The sequence below is a fragment of the Paralichthys olivaceus genome, chromosome 12, assembly GCF_024713975.1.
Source record: "Paralichthys olivaceus isolate ysfri-2021 chromosome 12, ASM2471397v2, whole genome shotgun sequence".
Lineage (NCBI taxonomy): Eukaryota > Metazoa > Chordata > Actinopteri > Pleuronectiformes > Paralichthyidae > Paralichthys > Paralichthys olivaceus.
The window spans coordinates 23,363,274-23,381,623 of record NC_091104.1 but is presented as its reverse complement, the minus strand read 5'-3'; the positions used below and the strand labels follow the sequence as shown (position 1 = coordinate 23,381,623).

Genomic DNA, 18,350 nt, shown 5'->3' with positions numbered 1-18,350 from the left:
GCAAAGATGGGCCGAGGAGCGCCAGTTTGCCAACAAATGTGTGAAAAAATTATTGAAATGTTTAAAAACAGTGTTTCTCAAAGAAAGGTAGGAAGGGATTTGGATATTTCATCCTCTGCAGTGCATAACATTATTAAAAGATTCAAGGAATATGGAGGAATTTTTGTATATATCCTCACACATTACTGTATATGCCACTATATACCGTATTATGTATATATAGTGTATATTACATTATATCTGTACACCATTAAGAGAAGAGTGCCTGGCTAATTCCACAGATACTCTCTTATCTCTTCACAGTACCCAAGGTCAGGCTATAGGTAACGGACTAACCAAGATATGTTTGTATATTGTTCCACCTTCTGGTCTCCTCGATGCATCAAGTCTATGTTAAACTCTTCTGCATAAGACATCAGCTGCCGCCTAAGTTCTCCTTTCACCAGCTTCCAGAAAACTTCCATAACAGTAGTTACATCCACAAATGCCAGTTAAAACTTTATTGTGCCAAAAGGAAGGCTGATGTTAACCGTGTCCAGAAGCGCCGTCGACTTCTCTGGGCTCAAAGGCATCTGGGATGAACCATAACACAGTGGACGTGTACTGTGGTCAGACGAGTCAGTATTTCCAGTATTTTTTTAAAGAAATGGACACCGTGTGCTCCATACTAAAGATGATATGACCATCCAGACTGTTATCAGCAACAAGTCCAAAAGCCAAGGTCTGGTGTGGGGTTGTGTCAGTGCCCTTTGCAAAAGTAACTTACACTTCTGTGATGGCATCATTAATGCCGAAAAGTACAGAGATTTTGGAGCAGCATATGCTGCCTTCAAGACAACATCTTTTCCAGAGACATCTGTGCATATTTCCACAAGACAATGCAACACCACATTGTACAAATATTTACAAAGGCATGGCTGCTGAAGAAGAGGGTGCGGGTGCTGGACTGGCCTGTGTGCAGTCCCGACTTTGCAACAAAAGAAAATGTGTGGCACATTTTGAAATGCAAAATTCGACAACAGTGTCTTCAGTCCTGAAACGTCTTTTATGTGTTATGAAAAGGAATGGCAACATCACAAAGTGGTAAATGCTTTACTTTCCGAACTTTTTTTTAAATATGTTGCTAGAATCAAAATGAAATATGAAAAAAATTAATGAGGTCAAACATCAAAAAATGTGCTTTCTGTTTAATTTTAAATGTAACATACCGTCCCAACTTTTTGTGATTTGGGGTTGTAATTATACATGTTGAGTTTGCATTTACTTTGCATATATTCTTGAAATTCAATCAATCAATCAATCGATCAAATGTATTTATACAGCATGGTATCACAACAATCAATTGTCTCATGGTGCTGCACAAAAGTCCAAGATCTTAAAAAAGACAAAATCCAACTTGTTCCACCCGAGCAAGCATGAGCAACAGCGGGGCAAATTGACTCTAGTTACAATAGAGAGATAAACACTGTGAAGATGGCTTTGAAAACTCTAGTCAAGCATGAGGAAAAAGTATTTTAACATTCAAATAATAAAACATGGGAACATTTTTTTTAAATTATTTAATTGGTTTAGTGTATCAGGAAAACTTTGAAATACAAGTTAAAAGGTTCTTTGCCATGAAACCGTGTATGAAGTGGATTCGGTTACATTTTTCTCCTGCTTCATGGAACATGAGGCGTCAAAAGCTCCACTTTCAAATAAGGAAACAGGCTTAGAGAGACATTTTCAACATATTAGGGTTTATTTTGTATTCATTAAACAAAGACACGCCAAAGGTATAATCATGTCAAATTCAGCTCACTGATAAGCTGTGATCAAATATTATCTTAATAACCCTGTATCCTCTGTAACTGATATTGTCACTGGCATGAAAGTCCAAAATAAAGTTAGGGAGCGGTGGTTCCCAGCGCTGGCCATACCCAGTGTTACTGGATAGGACAGGTACCTCCAATTAAAAACAACCATTGTCCTGTTGTTTTTAATAGAAATATAACATCAATAACATTCCAGGTAGTGAGGAAAGAAAAACTACCACATGATTGCCATACTGGTCTCATCAACACACCATATCAAACCAAAACTAGATTCACTGGCAGAAAATGGTGTGAGTAATGTAATCCATTACACAGGTTTAGCCAAAATTTATGCTTAGTCATGATCAGTCTTTTTTTGCCCTACCTCTTACAAGATGGCTGTCCTCCAGGTGTATGTGTTTACATATGACAAAGGACAATGAAACAGCTAGGGCTGTGCCTGCTCGGCTGGTTGGTGCATAACAAATGAACACAGATGAGACCATTAGCCTTCCACGAGGAGCCCATTCTTTTTGCTGACGTGAGGGAATGTCTCCATGTGAAAGGGCTGCCTCCTGTGTCTTCCAGTTTGGCCAGCTAACCAACAGTCTAATGTCATTACTCACCAGTGAGGGATATTGTATTTCATGGTGTATTAGCAGCTCATGCTGTGTGTTATAGGCAGGGCTGGTAAGTTGTTTCTGAAACACTTTATACCTTATTTGTTGAATAGCCATCAATAAATAAAGTCTTAAAACAAAAGACAAAAAGCTGCTGACTGTGGCCCTCACAGGAGAGACTGAGTGAAATGATTGGCCGGCGTACTAGCTCACTGACTGCTGGCCCGCACCCTGCATGTGCCCTCACTGCATTTGGCCTAAGTCTTTACTGGCCCGCACCCTGCATGTGCCCTCACTGCATTTGGCTGTCTTTAGTCAGCGAGACACGCACCGCTGAAGCTGAGATAATAGCCTGACCTTGCAAGCAGGTCATGGAAAATTTGTCTTCTAGCGGTTGTCATGCAGTGCGTGTATGTGTTGGGGGTGTGGCTTTGACGATGATAGGGGTTAGGATGTATCTGTTGCATTTTTTCTCAGTGTAGCCTGCCCTTTCTAACATTTACAGGATATCCAACCCTAGCTTTAACCAGCTTTTGCGAGAGCATGCATGTCCATGAACCTCCTGTTGGCTGTAATAACAAATAGATCAAGATTAAATAATTTTGTTTTATGGCTTCTTTAGACTAGACAAGAGAAATATTGTTGGACTATAAATTTTGAGATGCTCATAAACATGTATTCACCGTTTCCATCAAACAAGAAGAAGTCCAACAGTACACTCTGCCTCTGTGAAGATTCATGTGTTTCATCTGAGCGATCAGTTATTTGGAGGCTTATTGGACTGGATTATATTGTGAAGTGTTGTGTCATTCTTCTCTCCCTCTTCACAGACGTGGCAACAGAAAAGTAAATGAAGCAGAGGAGCAGGGAAAAAAGAAACGTTAGTGTTTCATTACAGCTCTGGGGTGACTTGAAAGGAAAGAGTCTGATGCAGATGTGAACTCTTTTGTCATAGTCAACCAGCATCAGATTCATGTAGTCAGTAGAAAAGTAATTTCTCACAAGAGGAAAAACTCTTCATCGATTTTCTGCTAAACACAGTGACAGATGTATCTGGAAATCGGTGTCATGCTGTCAGTTGAATGGAAGTTTCACATCGTATGGTCACTGGTGCCAGATTAGACCCCTGCAATCAGAATCAGTCTTCCTAATGCGCGTTTTTCCCGCAAAAATTAAATAATAAAAATCAAACAACATCTTCCAACAATCATTTTTCATACATTATCTACTCTAATATTTTTTACAAACATTTTTTTTTCAGGAGTTCATACAAAAATAGCAAGAACAAGATATACATATTAGTTGGCTCTGTGCATAAAATACTGCCTCGGGTGCACATGACGATGAATTCTTAACTGTTCATGTAATTTCCAGGGAAGCTTTGACTGCACATAAAGAGAGGGTCCATGGAGGCAACTTTGGCAGCGATAAAAGAATGTATGCAGTGAAGGACGGCTGTCAGATTAGCAAACTCCAGTTCCTTTGGGAAGAAAAAGTCAAGGACACAGAAAGAAAGCCATTGATATGAGGTGTAAAAGTAAAAGATTTTTTATGTCATGAAAAAACTGGAGCGGTTTTAATCAACACCTTAGAAAAAGGTGTCCTCACTATACATACTAGTTCACCAGTATCATTGAGTAGCCAGTGCAAATTAACATGTAACTTTATATCTTTTATCTTAATTGAAATAAAACAACTGCATTACCTTCATTTCTATTTGCTTGCTCTCAGCGTTCTTGAAAAGGAGTTTTACCCTGGTTTTCCCATCATCAGAGGAGCCTTTAAGTTGAGAGAACTTATAGCGCCACAGCACACTCTATAAGGGAGGGGATTATACAGACACAGCAGCACAAGGATTTCAGTAATGAGCACATTTACATACCATGTCTAACTACAGATCTGCATGATCAAGACCTGACACTTTAATGTGCAATCGGGCTTTAAGGAGACATATAGTTTATAACAAAAGAACATAGTGCTGTTCTGTTCTTGCAGTGATTCAAAGAACATAAAACGTCTCCACTGCAGGGCTGACTCAACATTTAGCTTCGCTGCCAAAATAATCTTACGATGTACCTATAATACCAAGAGCATACTTTCTGGAAGAAACATTTTAAACCCTATCTTTGTTTCTTTCGGGGGAAATGCCGATATTTCGGAGTTATTTCAAATCCATTTCCAAACACAGTGGTAGCCTAAGTGAGTGAGAACGAGCACATGGCAGTCAATGAGGGAAACAGAAACGTCAAAGTGCAGAGAGGGAACAGCAAGAAGGATTATGAGCTCAGTTATATTTCACCTTTGAAGAGCCTTCTGAGCAGGTGAAGCCCGATCCAAAATCTATGGTGAAGCACAGCACACTCCCCTGGCTGCTGCACATGTAGCTTTTGGACTGTTGACAGAGAATTGATAACCATGAGTATGTTGACTTATACATTTTTGTAATGTTATACTGTGGTACAGTTCTCTGTGTGAGCTTCCGCGACCACAACAATATATATGAGGACTTCACTTTCTTAATGTACGGTCACATGTGGTTCCTAGGGTTTTTAAGGGTTGCTATCACACCTACTTTGCTTGGTGTAGACCTTCTGACTTTTCAGTTTAGTCCGAACCGAAATAAGAGGTGCGAAATGGTTCCTCCAACCACGGTACGGACCAACTGACCAAGATTCAGTCCGACCACAAGAGGTGATGTCGGGCCGGATCAAACTGAACCATGGTTCAGTGGCTAACAAAATTGACAATATAATGTTTGAATGATGTGAACGTACATTTTGCTGGTATCAGTGCCATAGTGATATTACAACGATTGACAACGATATAAATCGAGTACACTTAATTCATAAAGGTTAGTGAATAATAGCCGAATTAACAACATGCTAACATCAACTACAAAAAAGTGTCAAACATAACTTCTTTATTATGAATAGTTTATTGTCATTACTGCTATTATAAACTGGTGCTGTTATTATTGCTGCTACTATCATTAACAAGATTATTATGTATGTATCACCATTGTTAACGTGATTATAACAACCAGTCAGAAAGTGTTCTTGCCACCACCCATCTTATATAAAGTCTGATTATATGAGTATCAATAGAAAGGCAAACAATCTAATAGTAATGTAATTAGTGTATAAAACAAATTGGTGTATAACACATTGTGTCATCCTCATACAGACAGAATGTCTGTCTAACTGTACTTGCCGCTTGTTATTTGTTCATATATATGTGTGTGTGTGTGTGTGTGTGTGTGTGTGGAGAGCTTAAAGGTACAGTGTGTAGAATTTTGTGATATTTAGTGTTAAAATTGCATGTTGCAGCTGAACGCCACTCACCTCACCCTCTCCTTCCAAACATGAAAAAGAACCTGTGGTAGACTTTAATTGTCATAAAAACTCAAAAGGTGTTTAGTTTGTTCAGTCTGGACTAATGTAAAAAACATGGCGGCCTCTGTAGAGAGGGTCCCCTCGATGTAAATATAAAGTATTTAAATATAAAGGGTCTTTTCTGGGGTAAAGAAAACTACAGTTCATACAATTTAGAAGAAATGAACTAGTGAAAACATCATGAGGATTATTCTACATTTTCTGCCAATAGTTCCCTTTCACCTAAATGTTACACACTGGACCTTTAAGTTAAAGCGCTAAATCTTGACAACAAGAGCAAATCTGATCCTTTGTCCTGCATGAGCTGCTGGCGAACAGCAGAATCCTGTGCAGGTTCCTGATAATGTCAGGACACATGACAGAGGAAATGCATTTTGGAAGCCATAAATCTTTGACGTTCATTTTTGCTGCTGCAACACAAACAAGCACATGTCTCACAATTCTCTTCACTGGTCTTTTGAAAGCACTGATGTGTGTGTCCTGCTCTCTGTGGAACAATATCCCTCAGTGTGCTTTTCTTGCCACATGTTTTCCTTTTTCTGTTGTCCATTCAATTAAAATACAAATGTAAGAAGTGCATTCAGAATCTCTGTTTGCTGAATTTCCATTTAGTTTTTTCCTTTCACTCGAGAACACTGAGGGGACTTGGTGATTTTAATTATAGAGTGCAGTGTGCGGTGAATATGGCATGGGACTGTGCAGTCCTTTTACTCCGCCTGTCTTCAACAGCATCATGAATTCAGCTGTGACACGGATGAAAAACCACAGTGGCAGGACAGCTGCTAAGTTCTTGCTGTCACCACATGCACGGCTGTGTTGTGACATGTTGAGCAGTGACTACACTTCACTAATTGGAAGGGATTTTTCTGGGGGAATTAGCGACATGTAATGCAACATAAAATATATTTTTAGAAAAGAAAATCTCCTTAGCTAAGTCTGACAGAAGGAAGAGCATGTGTGAGGGATTAAATAAAACAGAGGACAGGTGGGAGAGCGTGGTGTTGCACTTAAGTAAAAGAGAGATGAAGGTTAAAGTAGGAAGCTGTGATTTAAGACCTGAAGTGAAATACTTTGAAATTAGCACAAAAAACCCCAAAGACCTGAGTGTGGTTTGTGCGGTCAAGCGTTTTCTGTCACAACTGTAATCTCACAAAACAGCAATGTTACTGAGCAGGGTCTGCATACATCACCGCAGCAAGGCAACGCCTTCAACCATTGGATGCCAGCCCAAGTTTCACCTGGAATTCATAAATGTTAAGAGGAACTATTGTTCTCCGACAGCATCTTATCTAATAATTCCAGAAATCTCTGTCTGTATCTGGCTCACAAATATTCGAGAACTGTTTATCTTATCAGATTCATGTATTGTCATTAAAGGCTTGTGGAATAGCAGGTGATCCGGGCTCTGTAGCGGTGGCGGCTAGGGCTCGTTGGAACGTTGTTGACAATGATCACGATAACAGGCACTTTCACTAATTCTCCAGATCAGTTGTTCTGTGTTATGAGTCGAGCTTCACTGGACTTTGAATAAACAGGTTAACATATCTTTGTGCAGGAGGTTTCTGTTGGCTGAGTCCAGCAGCAGGTCTTTACTTGCTGTGGTTCAAAAACTGCAAGTTACTTTTACAGTTTAGACTGAAAACTGCAACTAGCATCACCACAGACCAAGCTAACAGCCTTTTCCAAGATACTGTATTTAGATCAGGCCCTGCATTAATTGTTAAAAATTAAACAGACCGGGCAGGTGTGGACTTGTTATGTGAAAGTTACAGCACAACAATTCAGTTCTTTAGCATAATAACTTAATATAGCTGAGCTAAAAATCAGTTTCATAATATTTCATTTCTGTTGGTCAAGCAATCACTTTGATTCAGAAATATTTCATCAGCTACTGGATGAAACGGAATGAAACCCACCACAGCTCAGCCTGTCATCTACCCAGCAGGACTGTTCTCCTGGTTACTCTGAGGGTAAAGAGAGAAGGAATTTATTTGCCCAAGACAAAAAAATGCCAGGGTCGGACTCAGACTACACACTATTAGCCACAATTATAGGCTACCCCGGAAGACGTGGGGTGTCTGGTGTGTTCAAAAACTATCAATGGACATTGGGTAAGACAATAAATGAATTTATCTTGTGTAGTGCGTCATAAAAGACTGACACCACATCAGGGGCCCCTCACCGCGTTCTAAAAGAAAAACTATGTAACTCCATCTTTCCCTACAGGTTTCGTCATGTCTATGACGTTGAGCTATAGGAGCAGAGTTGACAGAGGAAGAGATGAAGCCAGGCGCAAATGTCAAACATGACGAAATGAAAGAGGAGTGATGTCGGATGGAATGATTGTTGGTGTCACAAGGTGGAACTGATTTATTATGCTTTTCAACACAGCCAGTACAAACGCTTCGATTCTGCAAGTCCTAAAAAACAGATACTGACTGATGAGAAATGAGAATAACACAATTTGTTTGTTTTTCACTTTCAGGAAAAGGGATCTATTGGCAGAAATTTTATATAAAAAAAATCCTAGTAAAACTGTACCAATTGTTATTTTTTTAATGCTAGAATGGGCCCTTTATATTTAAAGGTACAATGTGTAGAATTTTGTGATATCTAGTGTTGAAATTGTATGTTGCAGCTGAACACGCCTCACCTCACCCTCTCCTTCCAAACTGTGGTAGCATTTAATTGTCTACATTAAATATCTTTCACCTAAATCTTACACACTGGACCTTTAAGTGCTTTATATTGACATTGGGAGCATGTTCTTTACAGTAGCACAAACTGGAAAAAGTAAACACCTTTTGAGTTTTTATGACAACTTAAGGCTTCCACAGGTTCTCTTCTTCTCATGTTTGGAAGGAGGGGGTGAGGTGAGGGGTATTCACCTGCAATATTCAACTACACCACTAGATTCTACACACTGGACCTTTAAGCCAGTGCGACTACGCAAAATTGATGTTTGACACAACTTGATGTCTTGCTGTGACCATCAATGCCATGTTGGCTTTCATCATCTCCAAAAAAGATTTAAAAATGCACAGAGAGAAATTGCAGGCTGGACAATTTTATCCTGTTATACCCCCTGCTTGCACCCCATCAGCAGTATTTATGTAACAGACACACATCCAGTCAGTTTGCAGGTCAGCAGACGTTGGACTGTGCTCAGTGCTACTCTGAAGCCACAGGGGGCTCGCCTAATTGGCTGGAGAACAGAGAATCACAGGCAAACTGAAATCCTTCATCATTTTCACTGTGTTCCCAAATGATGGTGACCCACATTTGCATCATTAAAGCGTGAAGAAATGCAACATTATCATATTTCATCCTCTTTGCTTTAATCTGATGGGGGGACAACTGCCCATGACTCCGAACTCTATAGTCAATTGGAGACAAGCCTCATTAAATATCCACTTCACTGTGGTACTGTAGGTTTATCCATCATCTATCTATATTTATATATATATATTTATATAAATCCAGAAGTCAGATCTTTGTACATCAGACTGTACAAGTCAGAAATCAAAACACTGCTAAATCAGATTAAACCACATTAAAGTTTTTGTCAGGTGAGTGTTTGAGACGTGTGTCAGTGAGGCTATGTCACTTGCAGCTTGACAGTTGACATTGATGTCACATCCTGGGTGGATGCAGCACGACCAGCTGGCTAAAAGCTAACTGTGTGACTCCAGCATTAAACAGCTCCGCTTATTATTATTATTCCCCTTTGAAGCTAATGTTGCCTCGTACAGCGGGAGCTCTGCATCCAGACTTGCTTGATATTGTGATAAAAAAAAGAAAGAAGGAAACATGCACATTCTTCATTTATCCTGTAGACCTTCTGTATTTGTGCTGGAATAAAATGCCACCAGTTTATGTAAGCATCACTTACACTTATGTCCACGCCTCTGTTGCATGTGATTCGGATACCTAAAGAAATATATACAAGTTCCTTGACTTTCTTCCTTTAGCTCAGGAGTTGGTCATTCACACAGGATTCATCTCCAGTTGAGTGTGAAAGCTTTACTCCCCCACCTCTTCATCATCACTGTGCACTGGAGCCATCGATCATGTCACACAAGGTGCACAGAGCAGACAAAACCTGTACAATCCAATCAATGGTCTGCTTCTTAAGGGTCACTCCCAAGTTAACAAGTGAATATGGAGCCACTGACTATATTCAATTCACAGACAACTCTTCTTCATTAACATTCTCATTATTGTCATTAATAATAATAGATTAACTAATCCTGTTGGTTATACATGAAGCATCATAGGGAAGAGAGACGAGCAACTACGAGTTAAAATGTGATGCTTCTCCTAATCCTGCCTGCTGTCCTGTACAACCCACATGTCCTCGCATGACACAGACCTACTGCTGTAGATCCCAATTACCTCTGTCCCAGTGAGACAGATGAAGTGACCATGAGACACAGAGACGCTGGCTCTTTGTTATGGCTGTCCAGTGTCCACCTAATCAGTAAGGTCGTAACTCTGGTAGAGACGGACAGCAAACTGTTGGTAAGTGACATTTCATTGCATGAACAAAAGTCTGGTCTAACACTAGTTTGTTTTTTTAGTTTAGTTTATTTCAATAGTTTCAGGGTAATCCAGAAACTATTTTACAAAATAAAACAACACTTCTCCACATACCATGAACTAAAAAGGAGCAGGAAGAACATTTTTATTATACCTGTGCCTTTTATATATAATAACATTATACAAATACAGAGGGCAATCCATTTTTGATTTCCTTTCTTTTTACAAATCAGTTATTCATTTATCAATAGACATCACAGTAACATAAATATTACACAATAATTTCATAAAGTTTCTATTTTCTATTTATTTATATATTTATTTTATATTTTTCTTTATACATTTGTATTATATTGAATCATTTTGAGCAACATTTTAAATAATTGTTCAAATAATTAATGTTTCCCTCCATAAACAGAGACAACATCTGCTCTAATGTAGTGAAATTATATTTCCCTGTATGATCCTCACCATTTCATATAATAATTTAAACATCCATTTCTGGATTTACATATAACCAATAATATTTTAGTTTTTTATAAAACTAAATCTTTAAGTTTCAACACGTGACAAAGAGTTTGTTCTCTTGCTTTGACCTTATTCATAAAAATGATTGCTCTTTTCAGTAATACATACATCTGTTTAATATTAGTTTTAAATGTGTTGCCCCACACCACAACAACTAGAACAATGTTTGCTGTGCGCAAAACTGAAATAGCTTCTCTTACTTTCCTCTTTGTATATTCCATAGGTGGTTTACAAATGAGTTTATCAACAATTATAACACCAGAAACTCCATCTATAACCATTGAGTATCCTTTACCTACACTGTCTGAGATAATACTACATCAAGACCTAAAGACCTAAAGAAGAAGATATTCTCTGACAACTATTATTTTATGGAAACTTTGATAAAGTCAAACTCTGTTCATCACTCAGATCAAACTCAGCACATGAAAAGAGAAGTGGAAGGTTTCAGCATTCAGCTTGTTGCTACTGTGGAGCTGCACATAGATCAAGTACAATTACAAGTGTTTGCCTCGAAGAGATAGAGTCACAGAGAGGATACTGACTTCGTAGGAGATATTGAAAAACCACTGACGAACACAGCAAGAGATTTTCTGTTTTGCAGCCTGGCCTGCTATGGTAAATGGACTGTATTTTATAAGGAACTTTTCCAGTGTTATTGACCACTCAAAGAGCCTAAATGTACTAGTTTCATCGACCCATTAATACACATTCCTACAGCACTTGTATATGCTCCAACGTTTCTATCACACCTCATTCATACACTGTTGGCTTCGCTCTCAAGAGCAATTTTTGTTTGGTATCACGCCAAGAAATCTTTGAAATGCGGACTAGAGGAGCTGGGGATCTAACCACCAACGATCTGGTTAGCGGACGACCCATCAGTCTCCTGAGGCACAGCTTTTATGACACAAACAGACATAACAAAAACCCATTAGACATTTCTGAGTGTGGGATCACTACTGAGTTTGACATTAAGGAGGAATTACTGTCTTTGTAAACCATGTCTGCCTCTAGATAAAATCAGCAGTAGCATCATCATCATCCTCTTCATCACTACCACCTGACATCAGATGCTTCACCAAAGAAAAGCCGTTCTAGCTATCACATTGAAAAGGTTAGTGTGGTATACTGTATGTGTTAAATCGTTTAGTATGGGTTTCAAATTATGTTCCTTGATGGGAGAAAAAAAAACCCTGTTCTACGGGGTACCAGTCCCATCAATAACAAATGCATCATGGGATGTTGAGGGTCCAATCAAATGTTTAATTGCTAGGACAGAGATTTATCAACAAAAGCACACCAGGGAATGGATTTTCCATAACATTAAATTAATCTAGATGATTAGTTGCACTTGTGCACTAATTAACATGTCATGTTATTGTATATACAACACACAGATCCCCTACATGTTTAATCTTTGGGAATTAGAACATGCAGAATCAACAGAGAATGTAACTGTGTCCAGTGAAATTAAGACAACTGGTGAAACAGGATGCCATTCAATTATATGTGGTTCCCATGCTGACCTGGAAAGTATTTCACTTTTCTCGTGATTCAAATATCTTGTGACAGGTGCTCTGCATTGTTCTATTAATAAATGTTCCAACTTAAGGGTCCTGAGCGCCAAAGCCCTCTGGCTTCACCGCATTTTCAGCCGTTATGGTTGGTAGGCTGTGCTTGAGGGGTGAAAGGGTGGGAATGTAGTAAAATTATTAAAGGCACCGCTGGCTATTTCATGAAAACTCTGACCTGACATGTGGCATACTTTCTTAATTCTTGAATATAATGTGTAATTAAGAGTATGGGGAGGCTTATAAAACTCATTGAGAAACCCAACATAGAACTGAAACATAAGACCCATGAATGATTAGAGTAGTGCTTTAAGTAAAGAAGCATATGTGCTCTGTGCTTCTCCCAGCTCTGTTCATCCTTGTCTCAGTTTACTAAGATTGGTTGGATGGAGAGGAAATAGGGAGAGAATGAAGCAGTATTGTTAAAGGCCTCGTGAAACAGATGTGTGTGTGTGTTGGTCTGTTATCCAGACTTGGTTTTTTGTTGAAGATGCTTCTGTTGCCCTGTCTTCAGTCACAACCTGGAACGTTTATATTGAGTTTTTCCTGCGCTGTTCGGGTAAAAAATTAACGGAAAAACAGGAGAGCTATTCAGAATCTTCTATGCAGAGGATTCGGTGGATCCATTTTCATAGACAAAGGAAGTCCACAGGGACTACACCCACAATCCACTTGTCTCGGACGGAGGGGAGATTGGAGGTTTACCTGGGCAGGCAGCTCCATTTTCCAAGAGTGATCTGCAGCATCACATTGTAACCAGACTACTGAATAATAGAATATTCAGACCTGGTTGCAGAGAGCAGAGAGGGCTGATGGAACACAAACTGTCCAGTGGGGATTAGTGCAAAAGGCTCAACATTACACCTGCTCCGAGATCTAGGGCTACGGGGCAAGGAGCTATACAAAGCCACTCGTGACTTCTCAGAAGAAGCAGAGAAGACCAGCTTCTGGCTATAGCTAAGAAGATTTGGGAGAGCAGCAGCTCCTGAGCAAGTTTAGCTTTGCTGTGTCAGGGAGACGGCCCTGTTCACTGCTCTGCCACCAGGAGATGTTCCGGGATAAGGGGCAAAACATCTGTGAATAGTGGTCCCCACCTGATGCCCCTGCATGAGGTTTCAGCATCTACCTGTTCAAGTTGGAGACCTTCAGTGTTTGTGAATCACTGAAATACATCTAAATTGTTCCTAGTCTTTATAAAACCAGCACCAACAAACTTCAGCCGATATTTCTTGCCCATTTAAAGCACTATATTATATCCCTGTGACTTAATATTTAATATCTCGGCCCCTCAACTTTGCTGTATTCCATGCTGTATTCACACTTAACATACCTCCTCAATTAATAATGCCTGGTGAGTCACAACGGAGAGAAAACTAAATCACATATTGTACTATTGTTACTATTGGCAGGAGGTTTTTCCCAGGTTTCCCAGTCAGTTGCATCAGAGTATTAGAGCAATCTAATGCCTGATGGTAAAAAGAAGAAATGATAAAGCATTGCACACAGGTATCAAGCAATCATTTTATGGATGCAGGCGTATTGAACAGCGAGGAAAAGTGGATCCACCACCCCTGTGTGAACTGGACAGTAAATGGACTGTGAGGTAAGCAATAAAAAATGTAAACACAAATTGAACACAAGAAGTTAAACTAGAAAAGTAAGGCCTGGACTCGTCCTCTGCGTGGACATTTTCCAGCTCATGTTCATGTATAAGCCTCTTGGCAGACACAAGACAGCTGCTACTGAGAAGTGCTTAACAACGCACTCTCCTCAGGAGCTGATCGCCTTTACACTCAACACATTTTTGCTTAAGAGGCAATTTATTGGCTCATTGAGGTGAGGACTCCTTCTTCAGGTTACTGGTGCTAAATGCCTCTAAAGTAACAAAAACATTTATGGAAAACAGAGTAGTGCCCATGTTTCAATTTTAAATTCAATTAATTTCTTAACAAGGAAAAACTTCAAACAGCCCAGAAACCATAATGTGTCAACAGAAAACACGTCTCATCGAGTACAATCACTGCTCACTGTTGAAGCATTAAATTAGTGTTAGGAAAGGAGGTGATTAAAAACCAAAGTGACCAATACACAGGATATATCTTCAAAGTCTTTATAACACTGATAGAGCTGCAGCGAGACTCGACTCATCATTCAATCATCAGTCATGATCCGTACTGACATGGGAAATTGTCTTGCTGTAATAAATGGGGGTCAAAACATTTGACAGAAGCTAGAGATTGATAATCGATTTAGTTCTTGGTTTTGATTAAATCTTGATTACTGTGCAGAATGTTTGGACAACGCTTCAGACTGAACTAAGCAACCGGCACCTCTGCAGGATCACAGTTTGTTGACACGTGACTATTTCACTGGATGTGCAACAGGAAGGAGTCAGGGTATATTGACCGAAACTAGAACACACTCTCATATGTCAACTACAAGTGGAACAGGAATCTTCAGCTGTGTTGCTTTTAATTCTGACAATTATGTGACTGCATATTTTCTCGAGGTGTCTCTGTGTATCTAATGCATGTAATTATACACTGTATTCATGTTATGAAGATTATTCAATAGGGTTAATGTATTTATGTTTTGTTAATGTTGATGCTTACATGACTGTGTAATGACTGTGTTGTTATGTTGTTAATTACATGGCTTTGTGCAGGATGGAGCACAATAGGAACACTTATAGTTTAATCAAATGCAGTTCTGTACAAGGACTCTGGCATACAAGGCTGATAATGTTCCACTTTGAGACTTTGTATTCTATTTAGAATACGCATTAGCTGTCACCTGAAGCTGAGGACAGTGTTTATCTGGCTTCTGGCTCTAAAGCACACAAAGTGCTGCGGTCTTACTTTAACATCAAATGCTTCACGCTGCCACTTTGAGGTTGGGAAAAGGGGCTGCGAGAGCTTCCAGAACCCTTTAATCCAACAGAAAACGTTGCCCCGGGCGTTACACGGCGTTGTAGAAACACTCACTCGTATTCGCTGCACTTCCAAGAAGACAGCTCTTTGGAAGGACTTCTCCCAGATAGCCAGGTCGGTGGCCAGCTCGACCCTGAAGGTGTGGCTCTGGCCGTGGCCGACCAGAATGCTGAAGCACAGACACTCGTTTTCCTGCTGCTCAGGTGAATGCTCCAGCCCCAAGTAGAGCCTCGCCTGGAGCCAGCAGTCCTCCGCCATCCACAGCTGCAACACAGAAGCGTCATTATTACATGCATTGCAGAAAAGTTCCTGCTGTCTGATCACTTGTTTAATATTTCTTTAATGAAAAGTCAGTGATTTAGTTCTTAGTTTTAACAAAAAACTTAAAAGGCCTGTTTTATGTGGGCGCCCTGACACACTATTCTAGCTGCTAAAGAAAGAGAGAGATCAGCCTGAGATGAGAACTGCAGCGATCAAATTTTGAACAGCCCTTGTGCACATCACAGCACCCCGCCCTTAACGTACCTTGTGAACCTTGAAAAGAACCTCATAGAGGTTATACGTTGTTTCAGCTTGTCCCCAGTCAGTGGCACTGATCTGAGAAATAAACATGAAGGAGTGTGAGATGAAGAGGCAGTGATTCAAAACAAGCTCTTTTTTGCACTTGTTAGCAGCACCTCCTTAGGCCAATACCAAAAGCAAGTGAAATTAAGGCAATCACTGTAGTTTAGTTGTGAGAATGTTTGAAAGAACTGCCAGTATCAGGGTTTAAAATTGATTTAACCTTATTATCCAACTCTGAATAGGTAGAATATTTACAGACTTCTGTTTCTCTATGCAGCAACGAGACCCAGTTCACTTCTGTTGTAATCACAACACAAGGAGAAAAGTAGCTATTTAAAGACCCATCACATATTTTAGTATTATGGATTGTTATGTTGTATGTATATAGCATTTTGTTTGTACTTTGGTCGAAAAGGGCCTTATGGATAAATATTCATATTTGTGAAAACAGATTTAGATTAAATTAGCCCTGTAATAAAACCTTAACAGTCAAGTTACAGTCAAATTTACAGCGAATTTTGACCAAATTTAAAGAATATTAGAGATGTTTATGTTGAATGCGTAGAAAACCAGGAGAAAACCTGTTTATTTTACTTCCTGTAGAGATGATGTGAGCAGAAGGTTCTTTTTCAGTCACTATCTCAAATATGCACTATCATGGCTTGGCAACTTTATATTAAACAATCCAAGTTTTCTGATCTAAACCTGAGTTTCTCTTCAAATCCTGTAGAGTCAACAAAACAACTTCCCAGTTATTAAAGCAGCATCTCAGTGATGTTCTTTATTTTTTAAAGAGGCAAACAATCCTGTCAAAAGGCCAAAACCAACAATGAACAACAATAATATAATTATTAATAATAAATATAAACTTTATTTGTATAACACCTTGTATACAGGAAAAGTAGCTCAAAGTGCTGTGTTTAAATGTAATTCATAAACGAGAACAGATTTTCAGTAACATGAGAAAATACAAGATAACGGACCTTTAGTTATTCCTTATATCAATATCACTGCTCATACTTTAAAGTCTTGTTTTGGTTTGCTCCCATTTGCCCTGTTTAAGTAACAGGGCTTTTATTGTGTAACATTGTAAGTTTTACATTACTACAAACTAAAGTTGGCTGAGACATTAACACACACTGACTGAAATAGGACAGACGCAGTAGAAATGTGCATTATACTTAACTGACATGCACATGATATAACAGGCACCAAGAGTTTGCCCCCTGCCTGTATTTGTTCATGTTGTCTACGCCCCTCGGACAACCAGCTTTTAATTGACTTCCAGTTTGTATTCCAGGAAATAACATCTGCTAAAAACTACAGGTGTTTCAGGGGAGAACTTTGAAACAAATGTAGATGTAAATGACCTTTTCATAAAGATTAACCAATGGACCTCATCCAGGGAAGTTACAAGGCATTGAGCAGGGTTGTAAATCAGGTCAGATTACTCATCTTGACCCTTTCACATCTGGCAGACATACGTTTTTTTTCTACCATGTCATTGGTGCAGAGGAGTAATTAAAGTGGTGATTCCAATATCCCCAGGTTACATTAATGGCTGTGATAACAGTTTTCAGCATGCTACACTGAGCAGCGAGCATATCTTTACATGACATACACACTAACTGACACTGAAAGGAGGCTTCTCTGTGGACTTTGTTTTCCAGGGCGTGTTTTATTAAAGCACTAATGCTACCCTAATGTGATCCAGTACACAGTGCAGTTAAACCATCTACTTGGCCACAGCCATATTTCAACAAAAGCTTGAGGACAGCTCTGGCATTTCACAACCCAGCAGCTGCATAAATCCTCCTGAAATTTCAATTCACTCAACTCAATACATCTATTATGTTGAAAGCATATCCATTAAAATCATGGCAGATTACTTCTGTCACTAAAACCTTATCATCAGTATTTGTTGGTCCCGATTTAATGACCTACAGTAACAGTCATCTCTGAAATGGTCAAGTTTACTGCAGGTCTCACCTGCTCCCAGGATAAAGCAGTATTTTCTTTCCATTTCTTTTTTTTTGTTAAATCACCAAAAGGGCTCAGAAAGGTTTTTTTTCTTTTGTCTCAATTTGAGACACACTCCTGACTCCGCATCAGAAGAATCCTTCCATTCTTTGCCTGTGGCATGTTCTGTTCAAGGAAAATATCAGTGACATTTCCTTTAGCATTTAGACAACTTTTGTACCAGTTAATGAGTAATGTTGACAAGGCTCTGTATTGGTTTAGAGAGAGGAAACAAAATGACTTCCAGCTGTGGCTACATTCATAATCTTTCTGAAGAAATGACCATTTCAGTCCAACAAGAGTTTGGAAACTTTTATACAGACCATTGACAACTGATATCCTAGTAGAAAATACAGACATCGCCCAAAGTGCTGCTGAAAACTCTCCAGCA

At 39.3% G+C, this 18,350-nt stretch overlaps 1 protein-coding gene across 1 annotated transcript in view; it reads right to left on the bottom strand.

The window, feature by feature from the left end:
- Positions 1-1,722: 1,722 nt before the first annotated feature.
- The window catches only part of sntg2 (syntrophin, gamma 2), a 74,937-nt gene continuing 58,309 nt past the window's right edge, over positions 1,723-18,350 (bottom strand). Inside the window, exons 13-17 of the mRNA XM_069536038.1 lie at positions 15,902-15,973; positions 15,431-15,640; positions 4,713-4,805; positions 4,119-4,229; positions 1,723-3,893 (exon numbers count right to left, since the gene is read on the bottom strand). Of these exons, the coding sequence (XP_069392139.1) occupies positions 3,765-3,893; positions 4,119-4,229; positions 4,713-4,805; positions 15,431-15,640; positions 15,902-15,973 (615 nt within the window). The 3' untranslated portion in view covers positions 1,723-3,764. The remainder of the gene's footprint in view (positions 3,894-4,118; positions 4,230-4,712; positions 4,806-15,430; positions 15,641-15,901; positions 15,974-18,350) is intronic.